We start from the raw sequence: 19,933 nt of genomic DNA on the forward strand, positions 1-19,933 counted from the left end.
CCACAAAGTGGGTTCAAATGGGGGGGGGGGGGGGAGTTTGGGGGGGGGGGAGACCCCAGCGGCCGAAATGGAGGATGGCGCGTTCCTGATGAAAAAAAAAACAATTGTTGCAATGAGGAGCAATCGCGCTGGAATACAAATACTTCACAGTGAGCAGTTGGGGTGCATTTGCGGAGGAACAGTGCCACCATGTGGACGCTGGCTGATACTGCACATAATGACGTCATTCCAAGTCAAAACCCTCATGCAAAAAATGGCTTTCTTTCATTTTAATGAATGGGTGAGACAAATATATTCAATTAAAACAGACACTTAAGACAGATTGTATTTTTTTCTATCATTTACCACCATTCTATAATTTTAAGAGAAAGAAAATTGCATTCATGTAAATTGCCATTTTCATAATCCTTTTGATTTTTGTCGCCGTTATTTGGTTTGTACTCAATTAGATTTTATGTGCTATTATCATACACATAGCATATGAAGTTAATGTCATTTAATTTCTAATGCCTTCAATAATATTTTTATCATCATAAAATGTAAATATTTAACAGGATTACTGTTTTATTACATTTTAGCTACTAAATAAATGCAATACACTATCATCAATACATTTATAGAATTAACTACTTTTTAAGCCCTTATTGTAGTGTATTATTATTATTGTTGTTTTTTTACAACAAATGTAATTTATTCACATGCATACAGTATAGTTGTTGATAAAGATAAGTTACATATTTGTTATACACACTTTTAAATGGATTTGGCCTCTATCGGTGTCACAATAAGGACAAGTGTGATCTGCTGGTATCAGATATCAGATGATATCAGCACACCATGTGACGACGTTATCCCCTACCAAGATATCTAAATGTATGTTTTGCATGACAGCGAATGAGACGAGCGCAAAACGTTTTCTGCTCGTACCGTCGTTGAAGTCCACGAATGCAGTATCTTAAAGCGACTTGTGAACGTGCGACACGGCGAAAGGGCTTTTAGTCGAAAACTTAGAAGAGAAATGTAATTAGACGAGCACAAAAACATGAAATCATGTCCTGCCCAATTAGCAGGAAGGAACACAGTTTGCACTCAAGTCATCTTCTCTGCGCTTTAATCGCCCTCCTCATTTGCATAATCCCCCTGGGAAGTAATGCTGCATAATGACATCACCGTACGTGTCTATATTCTTTGCGTGTGCGTGTGGGGGTGCGAACACTTGTGTGTGTGTGTACTATTTTTAGTGAAACCTAATGTGTGCTGAGTCCTAACCATTGACTTTTCAATAAGGGCATCCTTATGAAGTGCTTATAACTTATTTACAACTATATGCTCGATCTTTTACCGCTTCAAAAAAAAAAAAAAAAAAAAAACTACTTAGCTGTCCAAATGCCATCATAGCAGCAGCGCGCTAAAAATGGAGCAGAGGTTTCATTTGTAAAAAGTATATTGAATATCACAGTAAGCCACTGTAACTATAAATTGTGCTTAAATATGTGAGAGGGGGGGGGGGGCAATTCACTGCTTCTCAGTGGCCAAGGTACAAAATTAATTGAATTGCTGCATTAAATGATGACGTACACACCGTTTAATGCTTTAAATTCTATTTCATTATCTTATTACGCAATGTTTATATGAAGTACAATAATATGCTGTGCTATTTTTTCATTTTTTTTTAACCCATTTGCTCCCAAGCAATTTATAAATACGTTCTATTGTCAATATTGCCATGCTCCCAAAGACATATTTATACGTTTTATGTTTTTATTTATTTATGCTAGAGCATACAGAAGGCTTTGAGGCAGCATCTGAACTGAAAAAATGGTAGTTATTACAAAAAAACGGCCAGCAGGTGGCAGCAGAGTATAAGAGATCAACCAGGGCCGTGCTGAAAAAAAGCTCATTTACCCACCGTTTTAAACAGATTTGTGAATAATGATGAAACTTCGCTATATTCTAATGCTAATTGCTGCAAAACGGAAACAGATACTAATATACTTTTTTTTCCTGTTCAAACAAAAGATCCTAGAAATATACAGTTTTTTTCCTGATGAAAGAAGAGACTCTAATCTTTCTTTTGGTAGGTTCCATGTTTTTATAGCAATATAGCACGATATTCTGTGGGCCTTGCAAAATCTGTCAAAATCCAGTAAAACAGCTGGGAGCGAAGGGGGTTGCTTCAGTGAAAATGGCTGCGAGTGAATGAGTTAAACACTGGAACAGTTCAATGGGGGGTAAAAAATCATCAATTTAAGCTCGTGCTACATTTCAAATGAATCTCAATGAACATTATTGTGTCGCTCCTCAGGCACCCGCCTCCCCGAGAAAGGCGCGACCACCGGCAGCATCATCGGCGCCATCATCGGCGTCATCCTCATCGTGGCAATCATCGGCACGGCCATCGCCATGTACCGAAAACATCGCGCCGGCAAGCTCAACGGAGAGTGAGTGTTTGCTGCCGTGCCCTCGCGGCAACTTTTTCGCGAGCCGCTTCGCAAACAAAAAAAAACACATCTTGTTTTTCAGCGCCCCCCCCAAGCACAAGCCCCCGCCGCCCAAGAAGAACAGCACCAACGCTGCCATTAGGCCGGTGAGGCTTCGTTGAATTTCCCCTTGAGGGATTTTAAATTAAATAACTTCCATTCAGATTGAATTAAAAGAAAATGAGATGGAGGAACATTATTATATATATATGTCGTTTTTTTTGGGGGTTTTTTCAAAAATGACTGTGTGTGCGTGTGTTTGCGTGTGTATGGCAGGTGACCACCAATAACGTCCCCCCCGCCGAAGAGCGCCTCCTCTATAACCAGCACTACAGCACCCAGGATGCAGAACCAGTCACGGTGAGACACTCGCACTCAAACAACTCAAATTGCACGACTGCAGGGGTTGAATTTTTCCCCCTTTTGCTTTTTGCACACTCAAACTTGCTAATGGTTAGCCAGTTAGCAGCCAGCCATATCTACATTGCTTTTTTGGGGCACACGCATTCAGTCACAGTCACTGATGCAGTCCTGGAGAATGTGAGGATGGCAACCCCAAGTGGTCAATGGCAATACCTGCGGCTCGCATGCATGTTGGGCATTTAGATGCATGAAGCTCAAACATAATGTAAATATTTGGTTTGTACTTTGGCCTATTTTTAAAAAAATATTCTGGAGGTGGTCTGAAAATGATAAATGAAGTATTACTGTACAGTAAACCGCTTCCCTCATGGTCCTGCTCGTTTGTAAAAAGTTAAATAAAATCGGTATAATTTTGAAATAGATCTTATTCTGCCTCCCATTAATTTTAGGTAAAATTCCGCTGTTGGCCACTAGATGATAGCACAGTATTTAATTTACCACTGTGTAAATTTGAAAGAGAAAGATGAAGAATGAAAACAAAAGAGGTGGCAAATCCAGGTCCAGAAAATAAAAACCCCGCCACTGTTTGGCTTTAGCCCCTAATGCTAGCTAGCTATCTCTCTAGCAGGTGAACGAGCATCATGGGAGCTAGCTAGGGAGCTAGCTAGCTAGCACCTGAAAGTACTAAAAACCCTGCCACAGTTTGGCTTAAGCCCCTGATGCTAGCTAGGAAGCTAGCTCCCTAGCAGGTAAACAAGCACCATGGGATAATTTAGAACTATCTTATTCTGCCTCCCATTTATTTTAGCTATAATTCCACTGTTGGCCACTAGATGGTAGCACAGTATTTTATTTGCCACTGTGTACATTTGAAAGAGAAAGATGAAGAATGAAAACAAAAGAGGTGGCAAATCCAGGTCCAGAAAGTAAAAACCCTGCCACAGTTTGGCTTTAACCCCTGATGCTATCTAGCTAGCTAGCTCCCTAGCAGGTAAACGAGCACCATGGGAGCTTAGCTAGAGAAATAGCTAGCTAGCTAGCACCTGGCGCTAAACCCAAACTGTGGCAGGGTTTTTACTTTCTGGACTTTATTTTTCGACCTCTGGTTTTGCTAAACGTTATTGAACATTACATCCTCTTTAATCCTACTTTTTCCACCATCTGAAAGCAATGGCTTTAGGGAGTATTTAAATATGGTGGATTTCACATATTGCAGGGGTGTTCTGAAAAGTCTTCAATGAGCCTGATATGGATTGCAGAAGGAAAAGTAGAACACAGAGAAAAGCCCATGCATAACAATCAAGATTTGAACCCAGAACCTTTGACTGCGAGGCAGCCTTCCTTCCCACGAGTCACCATCCTCAACAGTGACAGCTTTCCTTTCCCTTGCAGGACCTGGATGCTCCGAACGACGAGGGCGGCGATGACAACGGCGGCGGCGGCGAGGGGGCGCGGGTGCACTACTACGCCGCCGCGCCCTCCGGGTGGGACGACCCCGGCAACAGCGAAGCGCCGCCGTTCTACGAGCACAGCAGGAACGAGCCCCACGAGTCCCGGCTGGGTACCAACGTCGGCCGCGGGGACAGCTTCGTGTCTCCTGCCATGTTTGTGTAAGCGTGAGTGCCACTGTACAGGAATGTGTGTGTGCGTGCGCGTGTATGTGACTTGTGTGATCTTATCTTTTATTTCACCATTTTGAGCCAGCAAAAGTACAAAATGTCTTTTTTTTTAGGGTGGACATTGGGGATTTTAACTGTACTGTAGATGTCATAACTTGTTGATGTTACATCAGAGTGAATGAAAGTAATGGAGTTGATCATTTTGTTTCTCCTTGGTATCTGTTACTTCATTTTATTTTTTATTTTTTTTAGTACATAGCTATTTCGTTTAACTAGCATCACGATGACATGGATTGTGGGGCAAATCTGGATTACTGCGTTGAAATCCGATACAATCTCCACCACTGTAGTGACGGATTAATTCTCTTTTGAAAGTCAACCGTGCATGCTACTGTACTGATTAAATGGGTCAATCATTTGAAGGTTTTGCCCGACTCCGCTAACGTGTTGCCGATGTTGTGAAATCATCTTTTATTTTTTTTTATAAAAAGATCAAATGAAGTGATCTCTTTGATTGACAGGTTTTGTTGATTCAATAAATTAAAAAAATGTAAACACCGTGTAATGCGTTTTTTTTGTATAGAAACATTATCTTTTATTCACCAATCTTGTGAATTTAAATTAAAACGATAAAGAAGCGCAGCTTTAATTTGAAGGGTTTGGCAAATAAATGGCATTTGGTTACAGTTACACCACTATTGGGTTGGGAAAGACCCGCCTTCTGGAATTTGCTCAATTTGATTGTGATTCCTGCTGTTATTATTGACCTGGTACCGGCACCTGCTTTGCGCTGCGTGACTACTTTCTTTCTTTTTATGGTGAAGTGGAACCATTAGTGCAGCACTTTTTACGTTCAGATAATGTATCTTCTCTGAAGCTTGATGTATTTTACTAGCCTTGGTGCCGTCCATATTTAACAACCACAATAAGCGCAATAAGCTATGGTTAGCTTTGGTTAGCGTTAGCTTGCCAGCTAATGCTAACTTGTATACTTTACCAGTAATTGTAAAAGATAAAGTTCTATCAATAACTTGAAAGACTCTAGGTTTGGGAGAATCGTTGTCTACTGGCTGTTATTTCTAAATATGAAATGTCATATTTTTGGGGAACGTCTAGTTTTAAATCTGTAAATCTCTCAATAACCCGTTGATTGTTTTAAAATCACCTGTGGTAGCTTACTAGCGCAAAGCCAAATCATAAAGAGAACTGTAATTCTACAATTCGTCCAGCCGGTGGCAGTGTGGATCTAAAATACGACGCTTTGGCGCTTGACGCTAATGTAGAAGACATTTACTAAAGAAAGATGTGTTGTTCACTAATTATGAACTTTAAAATACAAAAGGACATCAGCTGTCTTTATTAAGGGGCTTTAGTCAAAAGCTGAATATGGTTGTGGTCCAATGAAAAGCACCTCTTGTCAAGTCTTGTCTTGTCTGACTCATCATCTTGTTCCACCTTAAACTGCACATCCTCCGATGACATGAAAAACTGCCATTTTTAGACCAGCGTGGTTCATTTCCTGCGTGGAGACCGACTGCACCAAAATGGAGGCTTACATATCTTCCACGCGGTCTTGGTCAGGTGTGTACCTGCAAAAAGATAAGCTTCCTACACGCCAAATTTTCTGTTACGTGGATTTAATAATGAGAAATAGTACTGTATTGAATGTATACAAACACAATTTAACATGATAAATTCACGACTAAGTACTCAATGTACTGTAGTATTTATGTGTTGGATGTGTGACATGAGCGGGCGCGGCCAAGTACAGTAAGTCTGCACATCTGGGTGTGAGTTGTAACCTACAGCTGTTGTGTGTATTTGTGTGTTTGAAATTCCTGTTTGAAAAATGGCTGAAGTCCATTGCTAGGATATTACAATAGCTTCATTGCTCCATTTTTTTAATATATTTTTTTTTACCCCCACTTTCACTCCAGCACACAAACACGAGTTTCACAGTTTGATGAAATTGGGTGGACGAATCTGTCTTAACAGAAGGCAGAAATTAAAGTCAGAAATTGAGCAGAAGTTTTGTGTGCGAGGCAGCCATTTTGGGCAAATTCCAAGGCGCTTACGTTGTCGAACTTCTACGTGTGCATTCGAGCAAATCGGAAGCAGGTTTTCTAGACAGATGGGCGCTAACTTGCGAGCATTTTTATTTGCGAGATTATTGTCAGCAAAGCATGGCGTACGTGCGCGAAATTTGAAGATTGTTTTGTAGATTCACGATGGGGAAAAAAAAAAAAGGTGTGCCAGCAGCAGGGCCCATTCAACACTGCTTGAAGATGAAATTTGCTTTATGCCTGTCAAGAAAATTCTAGGCATTCATGACCGCATGACGAGATTAACCGACTGATTTGCAAGGCAGGTAACCGGCGAAGGCCGGGAATAAACATCCGCTTGCTTCTAAGCCGGTTAAAAATAGAGGCAGGAGAGAAGAAGAAGAAGAAGGAGAAAGGATTGAGAGAACTGTGTGACTGGACACGAGGGAGGATGGAAAGACGTCCTTAAAAGTAGCTGCTTGGCGGAATTAGCGAGTTGATCTCCACCAGACAACAAACAAAACATGATGGATCCATAATAATCATGTGTATGACGGTGATGAGCATGTTTGGGTGTGTGCTGATCGCTTGGTTGGTGAGTACACTCACACGTGCACACACACACGCGTTTCTAAATACAGCCCTGCTTGAGCCAGATAAGGCCCAGGACCCCGCCGATGACCTTGGATGACCTTGCGACTGGTTAAGTAGCAGTTTTATCAGAACCCAGTGGAATGTTTGCGGGTGGCTGCTCAACACGGCCTTGCTTAGGTCAGCGTAATCGCTGCTTATCGTGGGGGTTGTTTTTCAAAACTTTATAAACAATACCAATGAAATATGTATGTGAGGTGTTTCTATCACTGAACGAGTGTCCACGATACAGTGAAGTTGAAAAAAGATTGACTGCCGCTATCTGCTGCAAAAAAACAACAACAGCTGAGCGACAGATTGTAACACGCGAAACTCACCCTCGAAAGTCAAAGTAACGCTGTGACTTATTAGAAATGAGTGAAATTGATTACAAGTTAACTACAGATGGCAAAAAAAAAACTGGTGAATGATCAGAGAACATCTGACTAATATTAATGGAGTTGAAAGTAAACAAAGGCACACTTGCTTGTGATGTAACAATGGGAAGAAATTAGCGCAGAACCAGCTAACCGCAAGCTAACTAGCGCGCTGATAGTCTGATAGACTTTCTGTATCTGCATCAAACAATTTTACTTAAAAAAAAAAAAACATAGCCTTTTGCTGTGCTTAAGCTAAAATAAAGAATCCTCTAAATCATACATAAAACAAGTTATTAGATTATTAACCCTGAGTTTTAGCTAGTTTTAGCTAATATTATATTAGCTAGTCATCTCACATCAGTTCTCGGCTCACTTGGTATTAAAAGAGCAGTTATTCAGGCTTTTGCCAACACTTTTAAATACATTTTCCTCATTTCTTTTTAATTTTATATTACATTGACTTTCTTTCATTTGAGTTTGGTGTCTTTAGCTGTACGTTAGCGGACGATTGGTCTATGTGCAAACAAATTAAGTGAAGCACTTCCCACTTGGTATGACAACGTGAGGAAGCATACCACAGGCTAAAGGTAAGCTAACTTCGATCTTAGCTGCTGTTTTAGCTTAAGTCAAAACAAATATTGCTAAGCTAATACTAATATAAAGCCATTTTCAACATGAAATTAATGTAATTTAGAGAAACACAGTATCTATGTAAATGGTAAGGAATGGTGAGTACAGACTTCAAATAAATAATTTTTTTCTTAGACTGTGCTTCAGCATTACAAATATACATTTTGATGGAAGGTAGTATAATTAGTTGGAAAAAGTCATAAACAACTGAATATAGTATATCTTGACACTTGCTTTGTGGTTTGTGGAGCTAAAATGTCGTGAGGTTAAAGTACTTCTGGATCATAGTTTGGACTCTTTGAGTAGAGTTTAAGCTACTAATATAGTCAATATTTTCAATATTTTTGGTGTTTATTTTTAACAAACTGTGGCTATTAGCATCAAGTATTGCATTAATTTTCTATTAGCATGTTTTGTGTTTTTTTCTTTGTACGGTCTTGGCTAACAGTCGCTAACAGTAGCATGAGTCTAAAAATTCACTGAGCCATAAATTTGCTCCCCGCCATCAATCTAACCTCTTTGCCTTTCTCTTTTTTTTCACTGCCCGTTTCATCACGTCTCCACTATGTGTGCAAACACCAGGCCAGAAGGACGCAATGTATGAGAGGAGAACAAGAGGCCAGCAATGCGGTGAGTGATGCTGTCGAGAAAACGCCCTCACCCTGAAAGAGTGTTGAAGAAGGATCAGATGATCAAAACAAAAGAAGGGGCAGCAAACTACAACCCTGATAATTAATGATCATATTGTAAATGAGTACCTGTCCCGCAGTGTCAATCAAACGTCAGCGTGATTATCATAAAGCAACCTATAATTAAGAAGAGAACGCACAGCACACATTAGTGATCAGATTAAGTTACCACCGTGTTATCCAATATTGCAGGCCTGAACATGGCCCGAGGCGGTACAAAACCGTTTTTTTTTTTTTGTCCAAGGGTGCCAGGAAACATAACATACCCACAACAGGGTCTGCGGAAGGACCTGGATTTGACTAAAAAATACAAAATAAAAACACGTTAGTTTGTTCTGGGATTTGAATTTCATTGGGCCCACGACAAAATATCGCATTTCCCCCCAAACACTTTGAAACTATGTGACAAGAATCCCCAACAATGACAGTCTTTGAAAAATGCTGAGCATGATTGAAATGGCCACAAGAAGTTTGAAAATCAGATGATGGTTTCCGGAGAAAATAGTTGTTGTTTTTTTTGTGATGGAAAAACTAAAACCGGTTGTGATCTCCTATAAAAATTCTAGTGAATAAAGATTTAAATTAGAGTAATGCAGTTTACACCATTCAGTTATTATCTCAACAACACACAATCTGAAAAATTATTCCCCCCAAAAAAGAAAAAAAAGAAGAAAAAAACGTTGTCTTTTGGCTACAAAGAAACTTTCCAATTAGATATCTTGCATAATTCATCCAGCAAAAAGTTTGTATTTCTAAATGTATATAATTTTTTGTATGATAATATTTTATTTGAATACTGTTTACTTGAAGAAAAATTATTAATGGTATTAGTATATTTAAATAACAATTTTTATCTAATTATTTTTAATTAGGTCCAACAAACAGTATGTATTGCCTAATTTTCATATTTTTCCCCAAATTCAAAAAATTCAATTTAATCCCAAATAAGAAATGATACAATATTATGTTTATAGATTATACTTAATGAATGTAATATGATACTTTTATCTTGTGTATTTTTTTAAACAAGTTTTTGTCAGTAAAAAAGTAGTAATCTTGAAATGCTGAACTTTGTGTAAGACAAAAAAATATTTGTGTTGTTTTTAAGGTTGAAAAAAAGATAGTTCTTTGTTATACATATATAATAACTATATTTCCATTTTTTCTTCATCTTACACTGTATGCAGGTAAATATATAGTATACGGTCTCATAACACTTTTTATTTAAAAAGTCCATAACATTTCCATACATTTTGCAGGTTTGTATGCTTGTGTTTGCCTTTTTCTCCCCATGCAGCAACGTATGTTTTCGGCAAGCAGTAAAATTGCCGGAGGGTTTGAAATGATGAATATTTGATGACAAAAGCTCAAGTTGCCTTTTTGTGAAGCTGCCTCGTGGCTCCCTTTTAGTGTTTAGTTTCTGACCCAGACAAAACCCACTCAAACACAGTCATCCAAAACAATTAATTTGACATCTACCTTTATTTGGCACGTTTTGTCATTTTTTCCCTCTTTTTTTTGTATGCGTTTCTCTTCCCATGGCTTGCTTCTTTACCATCATCATCATCATCATCATCATCATCATCATCATCATCATCGGCACTCCTTTCATTTTAATCCTGTATCACATTTCTGGGCACAAGTGCAAACGTGTTGACTCATCCGCACACACACACACACGCACACACACACGCATACAAACACACTAATATATTCCATTGGCTGCCAGGAAATGCCTAAATAACAGCACAGGGAAAAAAAGAAATCACTGATTAACGGCCTCACTCTTCCTATCAGCGTACACAAGTCTCGATTTTCTACTCTACAAATTTTTGCCGCAACGCTACTCACTTAAACGAGGGGGTTTCTGCTTTTTCACCCACTGTGAAACACATCATATGCTTTTCCTGGGTAAAAATAAAAGCCAACTTGGGTCAAATACTGTGATACAAGCCAAGGTTGGGTTATTTATACCCAGATAGGGTCAAGACTTTGATCCAGAACTACCAATGATGAGTTAAAGCTAGCAAGAAATGCGTAACCAGGTGATCAGTATACTGTAGCTGTGGTTCATAATAATACTCGTTTTATTTCCGACATTTTCTAAGACAAAGACGCTACTTCCTGTCAGGGGTCAGTCGCTCAAAATGCTCAAGTAAGAAAACTGTCCCTTTAGAATCAAATGACTCAAGTAAAAGTAAAAAAGTAGTCCTTCAAATAATTGTTTCTCTGACAGTAATTGGTTTGTTGTTAAGTTGTTCGGTTGGCAGGTGAGTTCTTTGGATAGGCATGTAAATTACTAGGTATTGAAGGTTGTGGTTTAGGAGGGAGCTATTTGGGTCAGTTGTCTGGTACATGCAGTAGCTGTTTGTGTAATCGCTTATGAACCGAGAAAGGTCATTCATTGTATTGTAGGCAGATGGGAGGTACTTTATTTAACATTTAAGTTGTGAGCTTGGGAGGTGAATTCCAGTACATCAGTATTTCTAAAGGCTTCATTTTTTTTTTGTTTTTCAGTGGCGCTCATTGGATTCTTATTTTTAGAAGTCCACATGTCCTCACAGGAAATATTCCAAGGACAAAATAGCATCCCCTGTGATTATAAAACCCGTCCTGATTGTGTGTCACGCAGATCGAGATTAACCTTTTGGCGTCGGCAGTCCACTCTGCAGGTCTATTTTAATACACCACAACTTAATCCTAATTGAGCTCAGCCACTGAGCGTGTCCCCGGGCACAATAATGTGGCTAATACAGCGGCTGTGAACAGCTGGACGCTGCAGACTTGCACTGTTGCATTGTGGGTTATCTGGGGAGGAGACATGCAATTACTGCATGTGCTACTTTGCTCTTTAATACGGCCACAATTTATTTCACTTATCCCCCCCCCCCCCCCCCCCTTGTCACGTTAGGGGCTTCGTATAGGATGTATTAACTCATTCACTGCCATTGACGCCTATAACCGTCAAAAAATAATTTTAACTATTTCTATTAGTTAAACATTTTTTCCCACTCTTTTGTTAACAAGAGAATGAAATCCTAGACTTTTTTTTAACAATCTTTTTTTTAAAGAAAATATTAATAAAAATGAGGGGCATCAATTAATTAATTAATCGCATGACTTCAATAGTTAACTCACGATTAATCACAAATTTTAAATCTGTTCTAAATGTACAATAATTTTTTTCTAGGTTTTCATACTCTTATTAACAAAAGTGGAAAAAAAATGTTCAACTAATAGAAATAGTTCAAATGAATTTTGGACGTCTCTAGCCGTCAATGGCAGTGAATGGGTTAAAGTGGAAGTCGAACGTAAACATTTCTTGACAATAATATGTTATATTTGACCTGACTGGTCTAAACGTGACATTCTGATTAATATGACATTTTTGGAATATGAGTTATGAAGCAAAATCCAGTCGTTTTTAATGCATCTCAGGGGGCGGCCATTTTGCAACTTGCTGTCAACTGAAGATGACATCCATGTTGCCCAGGCAACAAGCAATCAGAGCTCACCTGTTTTCTCAAGCTGCACTGTGGTTGGTTGTTACTTGAGAGACCTGCGCAACTGTGATGTCATCTTCAGTCGACAGCAAGTGGCAAAATGGCCGCCCCCTGAGATGGATAAAAACGGCTGGATTTTGCTTCTTAACTCATATTCCACTAACACAATATTAACCAGAATACCATATTTAGACCAGTGGGGCTGCATAGAACCTATTATTGTCAAAAAATATTTTGGGGGGTTGACTCCCATTTATATATGAATAACTATATGAATAAAATTAAATATAATTAATATTTTTTGTTTAGAAAATGCAATACATTTTTACGTAACAGAGTGAGCAGTCCAAAAACAAACATCACCTATTATCTGGATTTAGTCATGTGACATTAAAGAGCTGAGCCGTGATTGGCTGTTACTTGAGTACTGTGATGTCATCTGTGATGTTATTTTCAGTCGACAGCAAGTGGCAAAATGGCCGCTTCATGAGATAGGTGGATTTTGCTGCTTAGTTCATCAATTCCAAAAACACAAATATTAATCACAATGCCGTGTTTAGACTAGTGGGGGTGCATAAAACATATTATTGTAAAAAAAAAATAATAATAATAAATCCTAAACAAAACAACTAAATACGAAGACAAAAATCATAAAAATAATAGTTTAATACCAAAATAAATAAATAAAATATAGAACACTGACTGAAAATGATCAGTGAAATGTTATTAAAAAAATGAAAAGGTGTGATGGGTTCAGGGCCACGCACGCGTTGTGTCCTTGCGTGTCGCTCATCTTGCTTTTTGTGATGCTACCGGATGACCTCCCATATGTGACGCCGTAACATGTGTCGCACTTTAAATGCAAATGTTACCCCCCCCATCCCCGAGCTTTGTCAAGGATAAGTGTGCGTGTATGCACATGGCGTGCCCCCTCCATGCGTGTTGGCATATATAACCTTGGGAGCTCGCCTTCCTCTGAGCATCATGGGATGGCTCAGAGGACAGCGGTGGTGGGGGTAGTGTTGGCGGGGGAAGGTGTGTGTGTGTGGGTGGGGGGGGGGGGGAGATTAGCCAGTCAGCCGCTGGGGTGTCGGTGCTCATCATCGCCTCCACCTTACTCATCGCTTCGCGCACTGCACAAGATGTCCGCCGTGCGCATATGGAAGATGCAAATATGTAGGCCGATAAGACGTGGAGTGGGAGCTAAAAATAGACTCTTAAGGGAAGAAGGAGGAGAGAGGAAAGAACCAAGCGATAGAAAGACGCACACCAAAAGGGCCAAGTCATATGATTTTATTAATTAGATGATAGCGTCGGCTATGTGTTATCGCATACCACTCAAAATAGGGGAAAATCTACAACATAGGGAGACCATATCGTTTAAAAATATATAGTTGTATCCTTTACACGCACTTTAAACACATTTAAACTTATTGGACCACACTTTCAATTGACGGCTTTTTTTTGGTCATTCTTCTTATTGTTGACGTGTTTTCAGTCAGGAGAAGCCAGGAGCCGACACGCTGTGGGCGGCCTAATTTGTCGGCCGACATTCAGCTGCACGGACGCTCTTCATTTATAAATACAAAAATAGTAGTGTTGAGTCATACTGCTTATTTTCTTTCAACTATCGCAGACAGTCAGTGGATGTTTCATTACGTACCAATTATGATGCGTGCGTGCGTCCGTCCGCGCGTGTGTGTGCGTTGCGGCGTATGACAGATGAGCAATGCGACAAGGAGTGAAATGAATAGGGAGGGGGAGGTAAGGGGGGGTCTTGTCGTCGCCACGGCGACCTTCACTCTTCAGGGTCTTCTGACATGTGCGGCCATGACGGGGGCAGCGCCCTCCATATCTGCTCAAGGATAAATGTTTCCCTTATGGAGATGACCTGTCAGTCATTCTCACTGTATGTTTCATATCCGATGTACAGTCGCAACATGGTGGGTGCGTATTTAATACAGAGCAGTCATTCAATGGTGGAAATCTGTTGTACACTTAGAACATTAAAAAATATTGTTAAATAGAATGTAGAATAGGGTTGAACTTGTAATGAAGACTTTTTCTCATTAAAAATACATAAAAATAAAAATACATAAACAATGACAGCTTCCCGTTAAAGGGGCTGCAAACCCCACCCTGCCCCTCCCCAAGAACCGCCGCTGAAATGTAAGCTTGAATCGTGCTGACGATTGTTCTTGCTTCACATCTGTGACGCGTGTTGATTGCGACAGCGTGCGCTCCTTTACCCCCCCCGGTTTGGCCAATGAGTCAAGCATGTATGATGATTTTGATCGACTTAGTGCTACATGATCTTATCCTGGTTTCGGAGAAGTTCTGCTGCAGTGTTAGAGGACAGCCGCGGAGGGAACAGACAGCGAGGAGTGGCTGAACTTTAAATCCTCTTAGCGTACTTCACTTATCTCGCTTGCTCTCATTCATGCGTCTCCTGCATCTCATCTACTGTATACATATAATACATATATGTATATACTGTGTGTATATATAGTATACTGTACTGTATATGTGTTATATATACAGTGTATGTATATACCGTATGTGTATTATGTAATCTATATACAATATGTATATTATATATGGTGTCTTTTCTTGTCCGAGGCATACACCCTCTCAATCCCCCCCCCCCCCCCCCCCTGCTAGCTTCCCTGCAAGGTTACTCCCAAGGACGGCGGGCTCCCAGCATCCCCCTGGCCGCCGCGTGATTGGATGGCAGGTATTAAAGGGCCGCTTCCTGCTCACATACATGAGTACATGGCCGCCATTGAAGCAACGCTGCCGTCGCTTCTCGAGTAGCGAGCGTACGTATGTGGCGCACACAGACGTACACACACGCATGCATGTAGATGCTGTTAAAAGCATCCAGCAGTTTGTTGCTCATCGTAAATAATCATGTGCAAGTGGTGGTGATATTTTGGTACATAATTATTTTTTTTACCCAATTTTGTTTGTGTATTTTTTTTTATGTTAATGTTGTTTTTTTACTTTGGAAAGTTTCAATTTTTTTCCAAATATTTTGTAACTTAAAATGTTATTTTTTTAATTATTTATTTTTTTAAATAAAATAAATAAATAATAAATAATAATAAAAAAAAGTAAAAATAAAGTAAAAAAATAAAAATAAAAAAAGTTTGTTTTTATTATATTCTTAATATATTTTCCTCTAATAGTATTGATTGGAAAAAAAAATCCTAATATTTCCTTTCAGTTCGTATTTTTTATAAAACAATTTTTTTTTATTGATATGGAAATCATGATTAATAAAAACAATATATAACAGTATTTATACAACCACATACAACCCCCTGCTATTTGTTGGAAATAGGGAAGCGGAAATCGGAAATTATTATTATTATTATTATTTTATTTATTTATTTATTATATATAAAATATTATTTAAAAAAAAAACACTGGTAAAAATGGAACAACGAGGGGAAACTTCGTGGCAGGGATTTGGGGGGAACAAAAATATTTTTAAAAAATATATGAAAAAACTAAATAAATCCATGACTGTGCATTAATGGTCCTTTCATAATGTTGGGAATTTTCAAACACATTGCACCGTTCGTCAAGGCACATGAATAATTTTTCTTTCGATTCCATTTTCTCTCTAAGATTGAGAGAACCCGAAAACAAAAATCTCGATTACATTTCGATGAATTGCCCAGGCCCTAACTATTATTTTAATTACTCTGAGACGATGCTTGGCCCTTTGGGCGTTTGGACCCCTGGCTGCCCTCTGCACGTCACTTCTCACTTCTCACAGCTTGCATTTGCACAAGGAAAAACGAGGGCTCGTGCGACATTGCTTCCAGACAGCCTGCACTCGCTCTCCTTTTGCTTTATGCTAAGTGATCGTGACACACTACAAGCTCAGCAGACCTGAGAAGCAAACAGCCTCCAAGCACACATGAGCCCCGACCCCAAAAGCAGCCGGCCGGCCCGGCAGCCGCTTCTCCGAATTAACTAAAAGACGACGGACAATCACACCAAAGACAAAAAGCGTTGCTCAGTCTAATGTTTGCTTAATAGGTTGCAAGGGCAACACTGTTAATCTGCTCAGCGATAATAGCAGTGGAAAGCTATTTTGCCCTCAGCCTACTAACCTGGTTTAATGTCCAGAGCAGCTGGCGAGTCAATCAAGTGGCAACAATGTCATCCTCAAAATTCATTCGTACTTAAGGGGTTACTCAAAAGTTCACTTACAAGAGAAAATAAATGATGTTACAACAATAAAATCAGATTTTTTGAAATTCCTGTTTGGTTTCTGAAAACTTAAGTAAATTAAGATTTTACAACATTAAAAAGATTTTTTTCTCCTTTTTTTGTGAAATCGTAAAATTGTCACTTTACTCTCGCTTCGTTCTTGTGATGCTACAACTACAAAAAAAATTGTCTATATTCTGACTTTATTTTTGTAAAATTCTGAAATGTTCAAGTTAAATTACATCCTTGTTTTAGTTCAACTTTTTTCCTAAAATTACCGCTTTAATCGCGCAACGTTATGAATCGTTCTTGTAAAACTACAACTTTCCAACAGTTTTTAAAAAAAACTTTATTTGAGGTAAAATTGTGACATTCTCCTGTTGAATTGTAGCTTTGTTTTCGTAAAGCATTTTTTCTTGAAATTTTCACTTCAATATCACAATGTTACAAAACATTTTTTTTGTAAAGCCACAACTCTACAATTTATTTATCAGTCCCATTTTTTGAAGTAACTCTTTTTTTGAAAATGCCCTATTAAGTTCAAATTTTACTTTTGTAAAAAAAAATTAAAAAGCGGAAAGTTACCATTTTAGTCTTGCAAACGTTACGACGCCATTGTAAAGCTACCACTTTTTCTTTCTTTTGTTTTTATGTTTTCTCATCATTGTGGAACTTAAATGATGAAAGAATTATGCTTTTACCTTCATATTGTGACTTTATCTTCAGCAAAATTATTACTTTTCATGCAATAATCGGACTGGATTTTCACAAAATTTCCTCCGACAATCTTAACTTTCTCGTAATACGGATACTACAGTGGTTTGGAATCACTGCTCTGCCTATGGAATGTTGAGAGGAGAATTTTGCTGGCGGTGCTGAAAGAACAGCTACCAAGCAGACAAGGATGAGGGAGGGGGGGAGGAGGTTTAAGAGTCAGCAGGGACGTGGAAAATTTTACAGCATAGAACTACGTACACTTGGACAATCAAATACAAAAGCTGTATCAAATGTAAAAATAAAAATAAGAGTAATTATGCACAGGGGACACTGATGTTTTAAAATTGTATTTTCTGATCATATTTGTGGATATTTTAATTGAATATTAATTATAATAATTAATATTTGATGTTGTAATTTTCTGTAATCATATTTTTCCATTTTTTTCAATATATTATAGTGTTTCTTTCATAATGTTTTTTCCCCTAATATTTTCTTCTTTTTTTAAATTTGTGTTTTATATATTTAATAGTATTTGTATAATCTAATACTTTTTAAGATTTGTGAATTTTTATGTCAAATATTTGTGTATTTTTTTTAGATTCTTTGGAATGTTTTGCCCACTATCATCATGATATGAAATATTGATTGTGTTTCACTTTGATCATTTTCATCCAGCTCTCATTCTGAAAGCCATTCGACTGTTCCTGCTGCAACTAATGTTGGAGATGCAGATTTAACGATGACCCGGCAGAAAAAGTGCCTTTTCTGCTGATTCAAGCTTTCCCCTTTCAAGTGCCCTTGTTTCATAATGTGTGTGCGCATGCGACATGGTCCACTTCGAGTGTGCATTCCATCGGCCTGATGGTACTTGGATGACTTGAAGCACAGCCATAGTTATATCCAGCGTTCTTATCTTTGGTCCACGCTAACACCCGCAGACATTTTCCGTCACCGCCCACCTGACTCACTCCTTCGTCATTTCTCCATCCCTCCTTTTTCTTCTTTTCACCGATCCTTCTTAACCTCATCACCCATCCCCCCGTGATCCCGAGGATGGGTTTTTGCCCCCCCCACCCCCCCCCCCTGCACTCTCTCGTTTCCCCGCCTTCCTCGCTTCCCCCGCTGCCAACCCTGTTGCGAGTGAAGCACAGATTATGTCAGACGTTTCTAAAAGCGGATTAGCAAGGATCACCTTCACACACGCAAGCGCGCACAGCTGACTCCCATACGAACGGCCCTTTCTAATCAAAAGTATGCCCGCCCGTGCAAGTGTGGACAAGCTTCTTTTTTGGCATGTCGCTGCTGGTTTGTGTGGAAAGGGATGGTAGACAAGTAGTACTCTATGTGCTAGTCTGCATTTTGCATATGAGCCGATGAAAAAAAATGGAGTCTGCCTTTGCAATGTTTAGTGGAATAGGATTATTTTAAACGGACTATTAATGTGACCTACGACCTGAACTAGGCCCTGACCACTATGGATTTTCGTAGTCTGATGTAGATTCCGATATATGGCAGAAAAAAATGCTGATCACTGATTAAGTTGATGATTAATTATGTTTTTTAAATATATATATCAAAATAATTTATTTTTGTGTCCCATATGGCTTACAACAAAAAAGCAGAACATTTTATTCTTTTACAATACGCTGTCCTTTAGCTTTAAGATTGTGTTGCACTTTTTCAAGGAATTTTCCCATTCAAGACAATGTCAGGTTCAGTCAAGAAATGTTCTCTATGTAGTAGAAAAACGGCACAATGGCATCATCCTGCATCACTCCGACACTTGACAGCATTTGCTGTTTCATGAGAAAGAATGTATCAGTGTTTAATTGGAAAAAGGCTCAAATCCGACTATAAAACGGGTAAAACCGATGAAGCGGTGAGGATAGGTTTTACATAAAAAAAATATTTCTGCAATATTCTAACTCATTCACTGCCATTGACGGCTTTAGACGTCAAAAATTCATTTGAACTATTTCTGTTAGTTTAACATTTTTTCCACTTTTAACAAGAGTATGAAAACCTAAAAAAAAGTTGTTATTGTACATTTAGAACAGATATAAAAAAAAAAATTAATCGTGAGTTAACTATTAAAGTAATGTGATTAATTAAAATTGAAACAATTTAATCGCCTGACGACCTCATTTATAATAATCTTTTTTTTTAATAATATATATTTTTTTAAAGAAAAGGTTATTAAAATTAGGGTGTCAGGCGATAATTATTTTTTTTTAAATTGTAATTAATCGCATGACTTCAATAGTTAACTCATGATTAATCACAAATGTTATATCTGGTCAAAATGTACAATATTTTTTCTTACTCTTGTTAACAAAAGTGGGAAAAAAAATGTTAAATTAATAGAAATAGTTCCAATTAATTTTTGACGTCTATAGCCGTCAATGGCAGTGAATGAGTTAAAAGAGTGGGAAAAATCTTGGTATGAAAAAACGTCTTTTTTTCATAATATGTATGAGGATTCATTCTAAGGAAAGAAAAAACTAAATTAGTCTTGAATAAATCAAAAGCCCGACGGTCCGGATGAAAGCGCAGCCATATTTTGTCCATCCCTGCTGCGCGGCGTACACGACAGTATCTACGATTCTAAATACAGCACAGTACTCGCTGTGAGTCTGCGGCGCCTGACACTGAG

At 38.5% G+C, this 19,933-nt stretch overlaps 1 protein-coding gene across 1 annotated transcript in view; it reads left to right on the forward strand.

The window, feature by feature from the left end:
* Positions 1-5,020, forward strand: part of LOC147172939 (poliovirus receptor homolog) — a 135,338-nt gene extending 130,318 nt beyond the window's left edge. Inside the window, exons 7-10 of the mRNA XM_086077733.1 lie at positions 2,306-2,441; positions 2,524-2,587; positions 2,757-2,840; positions 4,236-5,020. Of these exons, the coding sequence (XP_085933859.1) occupies positions 2,306-2,441; positions 2,524-2,587; positions 2,757-2,840; positions 4,236-4,457 (506 nt within the window). The 3' untranslated portion in view covers positions 4,458-5,020. The remainder of the gene's footprint in view (positions 1-2,305; positions 2,442-2,523; positions 2,588-2,756; positions 2,841-4,235) is intronic.
* The last annotated feature ends 14,913 nt before the right edge of the window (positions 5,021-19,933 follow it).

Source organism: Leptonotus elevatus, chromosome 6 (genome assembly GCF_054856555.1).
Source record: "Leptonotus elevatus isolate MCC_2025b chromosome 6, RoL_Lele_1.0, whole genome shotgun sequence".
Classification (NCBI taxonomy): domain Eukaryota; kingdom Metazoa; phylum Chordata; class Actinopteri; order Syngnathiformes; family Syngnathidae; genus Leptonotus; species Leptonotus elevatus.